This window comes from Pygoscelis adeliae, unplaced genomic scaffold, assembly GCF_000699105.1.
Source record: "Pygoscelis adeliae isolate BGI_AS28 unplaced genomic scaffold, ASM69910v1 Scaffold60, whole genome shotgun sequence".
Taxonomy (NCBI): domain Eukaryota; kingdom Metazoa; phylum Chordata; class Aves; order Sphenisciformes; family Spheniscidae; genus Pygoscelis; species Pygoscelis adeliae.
In genome coordinates, this window is record NW_008823954.1 from 3066619 (window position 1) to 3079534 (window position 12916).

Consider the following 12916-nt stretch of genomic DNA (forward strand, 5'->3'; position numbering starts at 1 on the left):
ACAGAAGCTGGCAAGGACAGATCAGGCTGGCTATCTCTGCCTCCACACAGTCTCTCCCAGGCTTGCTCCACGGATCCTATGCCCCCTTACATTCCTACTGCAGGAAAGAAGGTACTTTTGTGACGCCAACTCTCATTGTGCAAAAGACTTTTTCCTACATCAAAGCCAAGAAATTTCATTTTTTAGCCCTGTTCATGGGACGGAGCAGATGTACAAGAAAAACCACACAAAGGAATCATTTTCTTCTGGAAAGCCAGTATAACTCAAGCAATTCAACCTTATCATGCAACCCCCCTCTACCGTACACAGATGACTTGCAGAGCAAGTTTTGCTATTTACCTTTCTTTACACAGAGATGTGCTTGTGGGTGAAAATCTTGAGGAGGATTAAAGGGGACTAAAATCAGTCCAAATGGGAAACACGTGCCAAAAAACCTGCCTTCCTTGACAATATCAAACAGGGAGGAGGAAGTGATGGACAGAAGGAATAGTCTCTGTGAGAGGCCTGCAACAGGGTTCTTTTTCTGCCTTTGCTAGGATTTGAATGGAAGGATTTCCCCCTTTTTGCACAGAAGGTCCACATTGCATCTCCCTTTCCTCAGGAACCATTACACAAACACTAAGCCCAAGGGAAGGCAGAAACTTTTGACAGTCCTATCCCTAGAGTTTATTTTAGGGAGAGGCAACAGAGCCGCATGTACATCCCTGCAATGATGAGAGTTCTCCAGCAGAGAAAGCAAAGATGAAAATAGTCCTCTTCCCTTTGGGGACGTAGAATTACCCTGTGTCAGCCTCTAGTAAACACAGCTTCAGGCTTCTAGACGCTTCCCTGAAAAAGTGCTGAACAAGCTGCAAGGGCATCCACCCCTCCCTGAGGGCCTACAATGTCAACAGCTGAAGACTGCACAGTGCCACTGTCTCCTATTGCACAACTAGGCATGACCTTGGCACAGTCCAACACACATCCTACCATGATCCATGACATATACTTGATTATCGTGTTCAGGAAGGCATGTACCTGTGTCCCAGGGGGCTTTGGAAGCGGAGAGAAAGTGCTATTGTCATCATCATAAGTTTCCATACCTGAAGGGTCCTCAGGAAGAGGTACAGCACTGGAGGCATGGCTGTATTCATCCCTCGGCCAGAGAGCAAGCGACCATTCCCATTTCTTAGGTGCCAGAGGAACGAAATGTCCTTAGCTCTCCCTTTTAAATAGTGTTATTCAGAAGGAGCTGTCATAGTCTGACCAGGAAAAAAAAGCAATCTAAAGACTAAGAAAGTGTCTTTTAACTTTTTTTTTTTTTTTTAACCATTCAGGAGTTAACCCCAAAGCTTGGGATTCCATCAGAAACTCATACTCCGATTCTCCATGTTTACACAGTGATAGTTTTTTTTCCCCAAAAAATCTACTGGTAAGTGCATAAGCAAGAGCAGTAAGAATGCAGAATGACTACATGGACAACTTCTGGGACCAAAGCTGGATTTTTACAGCATTTGCTCTGCAACATTTATAAGAATTAATTGCTCACTTGAATGTCTACAGAAGCTCCTCACATGCCATTGCAGGCAAACCACAACTTCACATTTATACATCAAAATGCTTGGTACATGCCTGTGTCTTTCACAGGTCACGCAATCAATTCCATTCCTTCTTAAGTACTTCCAAGGGCTTTTAACTATGTGGGATATTTTCCTTCTTCGGTGCTTGGCTAAACTGGGAATGTTTACTAATTTCAGTCCTGCTTTGTGAACTAAGGCCCTCCAGATTCCGAATCACTTCTTACTCTGAGTTCCCTCCTAAACTGAGCCTCTTCTCAGCACAAATTAATGGTGTTGCTAGAAAGTCATCATACTTAGCTCTCCCTCTTGGTCATTTCTACTTTTTTGGGGCAGGGGGGAAGGTGGGCTGCCAGGTCCTTGGAACAGGCTGTGCTCCTCATGATTATTTTACGCAGACTTAGGCTCAGGCTGCCACCACAGAAAAAAGCCCTGGATTCCCCACCCTGGTTCCCAGCTATGCTTTCCTGCCCATGTCTTCCCTTGCAGCCCCTAGGCAGCAGGTGCATGGCACTGGGGAACTGAGACGGCCAAATCCATTTCAGACAGGTCAATTCAGCGCAGCTTCTGCTCTGGACCACTGCGTGGTTGCAGGGACTGCTACTTTTTGCAGCTATCCTCCTCACTTATCTTGAAGTCAGTTATTCACACTGACATCAATGTTTAATTTTACTCCTCGCCTTGAAAGGATTGTCCCACTTCTGCTAGCTCCAGAACATTTAAATGAAAGACACTATATCCCCATTCTTTACTGCCCAAGGTAGCTACCTATGCAGTGTTAAATAATGTTTTATAGTTTTGATTTTTAAAATACCTATTACAAGTATATAAACAATCACTTTCTCACTATGGACTTTGGAAGTGCAGAATTGTTTCAAACTGCAAACATCCCCACTGAACGTCTTTCGAGAACACAGCTTTTGTTGAAACTTCACTTGAGTTTCAACCACAAAAAAATGACAGGTTGTGTTAGCCCGATCCTGCCTTACATCACACTAAGGTTAATCTTCCACTTCAGCTCCCTGCTGTGCAAAGACTCAAGAGGTGTGCAGAGAGGTGTGCTTCAGAAGTGCCCCTCAAGAGTCCTCCCAACTGAACAAATACACTGTCGTCAGTTGTTTTACGAAAGTATGCAGCCACACACATACCAGTGGTGGTATTTTCTGAACTGTCTTTTATCCAGAGACAGGTCTTACTCCATTCTTTTCCCCTCGTTTCATTAGATCAGCTACAGATTTTGCTTTAGCCTGGCTGCAAATTCTGTTTTGACCAAATACATCTTTAGACGCTCCCTCTTCCACTTCAGTTACACAAACACCCTCTGACCTAGCCCTCATGGTATAGTCACAATAAGAAACTATTTCTTGCCCCTCCAACCTGTTGAGATATTTTTAGCTGAAATTGAATGCACATACCTGTGGCAGGTGAGGCATTGGTGAGAATGTGGGTGTGGTGAGACCTTTGCTGTTCTAGTGCCAAGTGTTTCTATGGCTTGTCATTCCAAATCAAGGGAGGTAGCCAGCTGTCTAGGAGTCACTCCTCTCAGGGGGGTTCTGCACCCTTTTACAAGGAGCAGCTCTACTTCTCTCCTCTGTTACTCTTGCAGCTGCAGAGGAGGCATAGAGAATCATTCACCCCATCAAGGGGCAAGACAGATTCCCTCTACTGTTACAGCCTTCCACACAGGAAGGAACACAGCAAGATGCTAGAGGCTCCACTGATTTATTAAAGAAAGGCTCATACTACGTCTGAAAGGAATGATCCTGCCCTACCTCCCCCAGCAGTAAAATTGACCTTCACATCATTTTGCGAGATTAGTTTGGGACTGGCTCTGCATGCCACCCGTTATATAACTGAGAATAACACTGACAGGTTTTCCAGAGACCCAGAGTCTCAGACGGATTTAATCTTCATTTGCTGATAGCGGGACAACCCTGTCCTGCTTGTGAAGGATAAGAATTTTTGTTCAAGCATCCAGCAGGACAGAAGACCAGTCAGGAAAGTTCCCTTGCTCCATGGGGAACAAGCATTTGCATCTCCACCCATATGCTCACTCATTTTATCCCTCTCTGTGTGGTGCATTCTAGGGCTGTTTCCTTTTACCTGTGGGGATCCCTACCAAAGGGCCCCATAGAATTTACATGTTCTCGTTATTGGACTTCCACCCCTACCTCTCTGCACTAGGACACACACTCTCTTCCTGCTTTGTAAGAATGCTCTTAGCAGTCAACATACCTAAGATCTGTACCCTTACTTATCTGCCACTGATCCTAGACTGCTTTAGATCTATCAAACTTGAAGGTGAATATTTAGGAGATTTGAGTAAACTGCTACAAAAAAAAAACCCACAAAGTAAGAACACTGGCACTCTTCTTACACCAGAGAGTATGTTTGCTCCTCATGAAGGCAACAGAGGTGTTTTAAATAAAAAAGAAAAAACATGTTCCCCTTATTAGTTGTAACCATGCTGTGTAATTTTGTAAAATGTACTGCCCCAAACAAAAGTATAAAAGCATTCTGACCAGCATACATGCATATATTAGATTTGACACTATTAAGTAACCACTGTGCTCATCTTGACTACTGCAGTAGTTTTTGCTTTCCACTTAGACCTTAAAAAGAATCTTTTGAACATATTTTTCATGTAGCAGAAAACCAAGTTTATGAGTGGTTCTAACGGACATTACATTTTCATGTTGAGTGATCACGAAGGAGTTTCTCACCCTCCTCTGCCCACCAGCAGAAATGTCTCGTGTGAAAATTTTTATTGCCAATGGAAACTGGCACTAACCTTCTGCTCTGATATGAAGATAAGTACATTTATCCCATTCCTGCAAAAGTCTACTTACGCAGCACTGAACTCTGCCTAAGACAGAGAAATAAATAGGGCAACACAGAAAGAGCCTCTATGATACCCGTTTTTCTCCACCACCCAGTTCGTGAGCTGCTTTCCTATGTAAATACCACCCTCTTGTGTTGTCTTGTATGTACTACAGGAATCAGCCACAAAAAAAAAACCACCAAACCCAGACCTCTCCTTGATCTTGCCAATCATTACAGATTCTGGATCGAATTCCAGGCAGTGAATAGCCTAATCCTGCCCAAACAGGTTCTCTCTGTGCTGGGCCACTCTTCAGCCAACATCTAAGACATTGATGTCACATCTGAACCGTTAAGGCTGACGTAATAAGAAAACCTTCTGGCAGAGCCAATATTCAAAATGAGCAGAACAGGTCAGTGCTAAGACAAGGAAAACCAAGTAGCTTTAAAATTAAGCAAAATATATTTGGAGTTCTCCATGTCACATGTCCCTTCACTAAGGCAAGGGCATCACAGCTGTGCTGTGGAAACTCAGTTGCTTCTTTTAACTTTTTCCTCTCTTTCTTCTGACAGACCTATCTGACCCCAGATGCACTCAGTGAGTTTGGGTAGTGAGACAGGCTGCAGCAGTGGGAAAGCTGCACGTATGCTGCACCTCTTTGTGAATGAGCAGGACCAGCCCACAACTGCTTCCAGGTCTGCTGTCTCTGAAAGGAAGACTGGTCTCATGGTACCACAATGGGCCAAGCTCAGTGTGTAACTGGTGAAGCAGAAGAGAGGAAGTTGTTTTCCAGGTAGACTGCCCAATTTAATAATAAGTAGTTCTGAAAAAAAATCCACTGGAGAAGGCTTGGTAGACCATTTTTGCCAAGCTCATGTAGCCATAAAGAGAAAAATAAAATAAAGTCTGTCCGAATACTGAGCTAGAAGGTTTTCCTTTTCTTCTTTTTTCCACCTGCCACCTTATTCCTGACACCAATAGCTTCTTCTGTGTCATCATCATTATCGTTCCGAGATCGCTTCTTCTCTCCCTGCTCCCGCAGCTCCTGCAATGCAATCAAGAGATTGACCAAGAGTTCTGGCACACGAGGAAATTCAGACTACAACAGCAAGTAGAGGGACAAAAAGCCACCACCCACCATTCGAGCAAATCTCTGGGCCTCAGCCACACGCTCTGTCAGCATCATAACTTCTTCCTCTTGCATGGGGAATGCTGGCAGCTTCTTGCCAATCAGGTGTTCAATGCGCTGGAACAGCTCTACATCATACCTGAGAAAAGACAAGACACCAGGTTGAATCAGCCCTCCTGAGAGTGCTTCAGCTGTCACCACACAGAGACATCACCCCTTATCTCCAGCCCACAGATATTGTTAGCTTGTGCTGATGGTCTCATAAGCAACTCTTAATTGCATTCAAATGATGCCATCGTTCGGGATGGCTTCACTGATTTATTCAGCTCATCTCTGTTCAGAAGTATTTGGCAAAGGCTTTTTTTAGACAAATACTTCAGTACTTAAAAAAGCCACACTTACTTAACCTGCATTATATATTATAAAAATGTATGTATATTATATAATCAAGTTATAAACAGTTAGTTCTGCTCATTACATGCCTGGTTCTAGAATTTATCCCAGACCTTTCTCCCTCCCCACCCCGGGCTTTGAATTCTCTCCCCTTTAATTAAATAAATCCAACTGGCACCTCAAAATGAAAAGTAGTATTTTCCTCCCACCCAGGATGAGGTCAGATGTCTTCTGCTCTGAAATACAGCTGGGAAGAATAAGTCTGCCACATTTTAACACTTACTGTGTGACAAAGGTGATAGATTTGCCAGATCTCCCAGCTCGAGCTGTTCTCCCAACACGATGAATATAATCCTGAAAACAATTTTCTTGATAAGCAATAAGATATGTGCACCAAACACAGAACAGAAGTTATGGGAAATTAGCCCATATAATTTTTCTTTAGGAAAGAAAAAGGGGAGAAAATACAGCCAGGATTAAACACTTGGGACCGTGTGCAGGATTAGGATTTGAGAAGATGCTGGCTTGTGGAGGCATATCTTTGGTTTTATCATTTGAATTCCTCTCTTTCTAAAGGAAAAGACCACCTCCAACTATTCAAGACTGCAGGACAAAAGTTGTGATACATGACTTTGCTAATGAACTACCACTTCCTTGGAAAGCTAATATTTAAAGTGAGCCAATGCCTGCATTTTCAGTCTTGGAATCTAGTACTCTACATAGTCTGTCTTTCAGGCAAACTCTCTGGCAAGTAGATTTAAATTTGGCAAGCACAGTGAAAGGAAGGATGAATGAAAACAATTTGGAAGTGTCTGATCTATTGAGCGTCTTCTGTTTATACGGTTCTAGGCTGTTTTCCAGGTTTTATACTGCATTATGGAAATTACAATATTCCCTTCTCCATGTAGGATCTGTGGAGAAAGGAAGCATCATGAGAAAAGATGTGTTCTGTGACATGGTTAGACGAGAGGGAGGGACACAAACTCTAATGATGTCATTCAAGCTGCTGCCCCCACCATTATTTAACTTTTGTCCTTTTACAATGTCAAAAGCAGCATCTTCAAAAGAACCACCATACTTACTTCTGTTTGCAATGTGTAGAATCTTTGATCATTATAAGGAACAACAGCAATTCCAGAAATGCATGTTAATGGTATGCTTTCTGAAACTAGGCTGGGAAACAAAGTCAGACCCCTAAGATAATACTATACTTTCTATAAGGTAGAAAGTTAGTAACTCACTTTTTTTCAGTTTGCTGTACTTTTGTGATGTGAAGGTGAAACATATTAAAGACATCTTTCTTGATTAAATCCTCATTGAACATAATGGGAGAATTTTTTTTTAATTGTTTTTTTTAAAACACAGTTTAAAATGTGAATGCAGACCTGGATGACAGGAACAGAGATGACTACCTGAAACTAGTAATACGTTAAAACTATTTTCACACTCTAGAAGCCCTTTAATGTAATATGGCAAAACACATACTCTGAGCAGAAATACAAAGACACAGAATGTCCCTCATTTCCTCTCTTCACTTATAGGATCAGTTCTACAATCCAGATGAGGCCACCCAACCAAACGGAGATACCAACTCAATTGCAGAGGCTGAAGTACATCTTCTAATCTACAGAAGTGTGAACTAGACTTCAGTCAGCAGAACAGAGAAAAGGTGTCTTTGTTCCTTTGTCTAGCTTCACTATGCCTCCCAGTGACCAGAAGCTCTCAGCTAGCACATAGACTAGCTTACCTTAGAGTGCGTAGGAATATCAAAGTTTATTACCACATCTACATGTGGGATGTCCAGACCTCTGCTTGCAACATCAGTAGCCAACAGAATAGAACGTGCCTTTGCCTTGAACTTGTTTAGAGAGCCCAAGCGTTTATTCTGGAAGAGAGGAGGACAAAAAGGGAATGAGAGGATAATGCTCATTCTGGTTAATATACTTTTGTTGAAATACTGGTACAGAAGAACTAGGGGAGAAACTACTCAAAAATCTCACTTCTCTAATTTCTTTTTTAACTATTACAGAATCAGTGGCAGCATTCACATTAGTTAAATTTCTAGGGATCAGTCCAGTCCACTAGCTGTGGAATACTCCTTCTGCAAGGTAATTGTGACTCAGTATAGTGCAGCACATTTCCCAAGCGACAGGTCTCCTGTCTACTCCATTCTGTGGGGTATGCCCATACCTGACTCATCTGCCCATGGAGAGGAATGGCAGTGAACCCCAGGTTGCGGAGCAGTAGAGCAGTCCTCTGAGTATTGTTACATGTACTACAGAATATCATGAAAGAGTTTCCAGCTAGTTCATTCAAGATATAAACCAAGTAGCTGTCCTGTAAAGAAACAGAGAAGAAAAAAAAAAAAAAAAAAAAGAAAATCACATAAGCCACAGTAAGGAATAGGTATAAGCCAGAGAAGATGACAAGATATTTGGCAGATGTGGGAACAAGACGACAAGACACAATCAGAAGAGGGAAGAAACAGAAGTGGCATTACCTTGAATTTGGATGGGATGAAAATGTAGTACTGTTGTAGTGTTTCAACTGTCTGATATTTGGAAGAAACAGCACATTTAACAGGATTCTTCAGAGCAGCACGCTGGAGTTTTTGAACCTGGGAATATCAGTGTAAGTTAGTACGAGATGGACGGAGATCTTGTCAGAAACCTCTATCATACAGTCTAGCCAACAGTATAGCCTGATGGAAGAACTAATGCAGCGTACTCTGCTCTCACCTTCTTAGTCATGGTAGCAGAAAACAGGAATGTCTTCCTGTCTCGAGGAATCACTTTTAATATCTTATCTACCTGTAAAAATGTAAAGGAAACGGAAATGCTGAATACAACAGCAATCAAGACATAAGCCTCCTCCAAATATAATGATCATTCAAATAAAGAGTAATGCATGTGTGCATCTTAGACCCACAGTAGGAATAAATTTCCCCTCTTCTAAAGGGAATGTGTAGGCTGATGATGGCTTGTTGACAATTAGGCAGTGTGAACTCCAGAAATCCAATAGCAGTGCAAATACCAGGCAATATTCCTGCAGGAACGTGCGTGTGATTGTGTTCTACAGGAACTGCGTCAATGTGAGGCGCTCCAGAGAAACCAGTAGATTTCAGAGACAAAATGCCTCCTACTGTCTTGCTAGTGCTCTGCAGAACTCTCCTAAGTTCTACTCCCACCATAGACTTTTGTGCAATTATTAGATCTTAGTTACAATTTCCTATTAATTTCTACAGAACAGCTCAGTGTTTACTACATGACTGTACAAAGCAATTTTAAAGGGACTCATCTGGTGTTCCAAACTCTTCTTTTGGCAGATTCCTACCTCTGTCTCAAAATCCATGTTAAGGATCCGGTCAGCCTCATCCATCACTAGGAATTTCAGAGCTCGTAAGTTGAAGCCCTTTGTGTTCTCCAGATGATCAACTAGACGGCCAGGGGTTGCTACCAACAAAATCACGAGAGCACATTTAGAATTAAAGCAAAGGAAAAGATCCAAAGAGGCAAGAGAGTCAACCATACAGAAATGGGATTTTTTTGCCCAAGAGATGTAAAGGCAGATTGCTTTATGGGAAGGACTCTTTCGAAGAATATCTTCAAAGTGTTTTGAAATAAGACTAATGGAGACAGACTCTCTGCAGAATGCCCTCCTTCCACCCCTCCCCCTAGGAAAAAAAAAGGCAAAACAAAACAGACTGTAAGCAAATTGTACTGAGAGGGATGAGACCAGCATTTTGCATACTTGAGAATGAAAAACCAAGCCAAAGGCAGTCTAGCAGGAACGCTTTGGAATGAGCTTGTAGCAGCAAGGCTACTGCTGTATACTTTAGAAACATTAATAAGCTAGTACTCAGATCTCAGGACAAAAATAAATTATGTACTCTCACTTCTCCTTCAAATGCACAAAACCTTTTGGCACTCTTTCTTTGGACAACTGCAGTTTGATAATATTTGTATCTTGTACCCCCAGCACGTTAACTTACCAATTATAACATGTGGTTTCTTGGCTAAGGCCAGAGATTGAGACATCGTGTCAATTCCACCCACAATAACCGCTGCAGGACAAATAGAATATAGTGAATCTCTCAGTGTAGCACCAGCTAGCCCCTGGCACCATAGCATTTCCTCCTACTCCCTGCCATCCAGAACAACTCTGTACAAATGAAAGGCTACTTATCTTTATGAGAATTCACTTTATTTTAGCACACCTGACTTTCCCAGGCCTCTTAAGCCATACAATTAAGTCCTTACTGGCCCCGAGTATTTTTTTTCCAGAAGAGCTACAGGCAGAATCTATTCCTTGCAGCTTAACTTAGCTGCAAAAATCTAGGAATTCTAAAAATACCCACAAAGCTTTTACGCTTGTAGAGAATATGTAAAGAACCAATACAGACAGTTTGAAGGAAAGATTAAACTACATCACACTACAGAGTAGAGCTCTATGCAGTTTCACTTGACACAAACTTACTATTGAGAAGATTCTCTCCTACTTCCATCTTGAACTGTTTGGACTTAAAACGCAGAAGAGCTGCAGATCACTCCACGAGGAAAGACCATACAGTCTTTCTTTCCCAGACCTGATACCAGATCTCTGTCTTCTAGCATCACAAGCTTTTCTCACCTTTTGTTCAACCCTCCATACAAATACTCTCTACTTTTCCCTTTGCAATCTAGAGCTGACAAACTTCAGTCTTCAGGAAAACTGCTCCAATATCACAAAGCTACTTACTACTGTGGACACCGATGGAGGATCCAAGAGCTTCAAACTGCTCTGAGATTTGGAAGGCCAGCTCCCTTGTTGGTGTGAGGACAAGAGCAAATAATCGCTGAGGTGTTTCCAGCAGTGCTTGAAGAATTGGTAAAGCAAAGGCTCCTGTTTTTCCAGAGCCAGTTTCTGCCAGTCCAATGATATCTCTGCCTACAAGGAGCAGCAAGGAAGGCAAAAACTGTTACAAATCTAGACTAGAGAAAGAAGCCTTCAAAGCACTGTGCAATAAAGCACAAGAATTCAGTGCGTGGGTGCGGTGCGGGCGGGTAGAGGAGACACACAAAGGGTAAAGGAGAACAAAGGGCCAAAACAAAGAATTTCAGAATATCTCTGCAGCATTTTTAGAGTGTGACTTCATTTGTACAATAATTACAGTCTCAATGCCTTTCATTCTCTAGTTAAACTTCTGCCAATATACAGGTTTTCATACAAACTTTAGGTTCAAAAAAAAGCTTTACTTTATTATTTCTCAAACCTGTCAGTCAATTTACAGCCTATTGCTTCTATCTGGCTAAGTATTCTAGACCAACTGTTGTCTGTTTACTGGCTTACAAGGAAATAGACTCCAGTATTCGAGACTTAGGCCATACCAGCTACAAGACAACTGCACTACCAAACTCACATTTCACAAGCCACAATCTATTTTGTGCCATTGATTAAGAGAGTGATCTAAACCAGTTTGCAGCAGGAAGGATTAGGACAGCAAGTCCTTTGCCCAAAAACAATGCAGGCAACAGGGTAGAGTTCATCAGTAGGATCCATTCTGACCTCCTGAACTCCTACAGCTGAGAAGAACATGCTGCCAACAGGCCTTAAACTGGAAACAACAACTCAGGAATGCAATCTTACTTTTCTTTTGTGTTGTGTTTTGTTTTTTTTTTAAGAGAATCTTTTATGTTCAGTAAAAGAGGCTGACAACAGCTAATTACTAGAACAGAGCAGACACTGAAAGTTTATTCCCATTCTGGCACTACGTTGTTCTGTTCCTGCTTCACAGTGTTTGTTTTTTTAAAAAAACAACAAACATTCTAGAGGCAAAAACATTTGCTGAATTCAGTTATTTATTTTCCTGTAATTCCAGGATGTTTACAGAAAGTCACTGTGGTTCTGTTGTTACTCACTCCAAAAATCTAATTTCAAAGAATTGCCTGCTCACAGCAAAGCCGATTATACAAGCTATGTAATCAGTCAAGGCATCTCCAACTTCAGACACACATTGAAGGTCTCTACCAGAAGAGGCACAGTCCTAAATCTATCAGAAGTTTCCTGTGTATCCTCGAGTATTTCAGAAAGAAAATGGTCAATGCAGACTAGCAGCTCAAATGATTGACAACAATTCTATTTAACGTGGAGTGTCAGAACTACACAACAGCAGTGAACACTCAAGAATCCATGCATGTACCCATTTGAAAGTTTGCAAGTACAGGCAGTGTTATAGGAGAAATTAGCATTCCAAGCCCCACCTGGGAAAGACACAAGAATAAACACAAAAACTACTTCTAGACAGAGATCTTCAATGAAGCAGCAAGAACACTCTCATCCCTGCCACCTCTCACTCAGCAAAATTCATTCACATAGAGCTCCTGGAGCATCCCCAGATTCAGGATCAGAGAAGCACACTGCTCACCTTGGAGAGCCACTGGAATAGCCTCAACTTGGATCTTTGTTGGCATCTTCCACCCTAACTGGTCACAAGCTTCACACAGGACATCTGTCACTCCCTGAACATTAATGAAAAGAGAAAAGGGAAACAGACATCACCAAGGAGACCTAAATTAAGTCATAGACTTAAGTTAAATATACACTGCAACAGAGTGAAGCTTGTCTCTAGCAAAGACAACCCCATCAGGCCCTCACTGCAACTACATGAAAGGGCAGGCTGCTCACAGTGACCCCACCTCCATCAGTAACTTGATAGATTTGTTCAAAATTGTTAGAGGTGACTGCCATCAGTAAGAAACCAATCTTTTTTTTTTTCCTAGTTTACACAAGCAGCTTTCCACACACACACAGCTGTCCTTCATCCCCTCTGGGGGTATCCCATGAGCATGCAAAAAGGAAAATACCTGGGCAAATTAACACAGCTGAAAACACTGACAGCCGGCTGAGGAGCACAGACCGGAGCGCAAACGCCACCCCCACCGGAGCAGAGGCCTAAACCCCCCAGACCTCCCGCCCGGGCACAGCGCCACGCCCGCGCCGAGCGACGGCGGCGCACGTGTCTGCCCCCCGTGCACCAGC

General features: G+C 42.4%; 1 protein-coding gene across 1 annotated transcript in view; it reads right to left on the minus strand.

The window, feature by feature from the left end:
- Positions 1–5161: 5161 nt before the first annotated feature.
- Positions 5162–12916, minus strand: part of DDX47 (DEAD (Asp-Glu-Ala-Asp) box polypeptide 47) — a 9633-nt gene continuing 1878 nt past the window's right edge. Inside the window, exons 3-13 of the mRNA XM_009322910.1 lie at positions 12303–12396; positions 10637–10825; positions 9891–9962; positions 9233–9351; positions 8638–8709; positions 8400–8516; positions 8090–8236; positions 7647–7784; positions 6183–6253; positions 5516–5645; positions 5162–5422 (exon numbers count right to left, since the gene is read on the minus strand). Coding sequence (XP_009321185.1) covers positions 5300–5422; positions 5516–5645; positions 6183–6253; positions 7647–7784; positions 8090–8236; positions 8400–8516; positions 8638–8709; positions 9233–9351; positions 9891–9962; positions 10637–10825; positions 12303–12396 — 1272 coding nt within the window. The 3' untranslated portion in view covers positions 5162–5299. The remainder of the gene's footprint in view (positions 5423–5515; positions 5646–6182; positions 6254–7646; positions 7785–8089; positions 8237–8399; positions 8517–8637; positions 8710–9232; positions 9352–9890; positions 9963–10636; positions 10826–12302; positions 12397–12916) is intronic.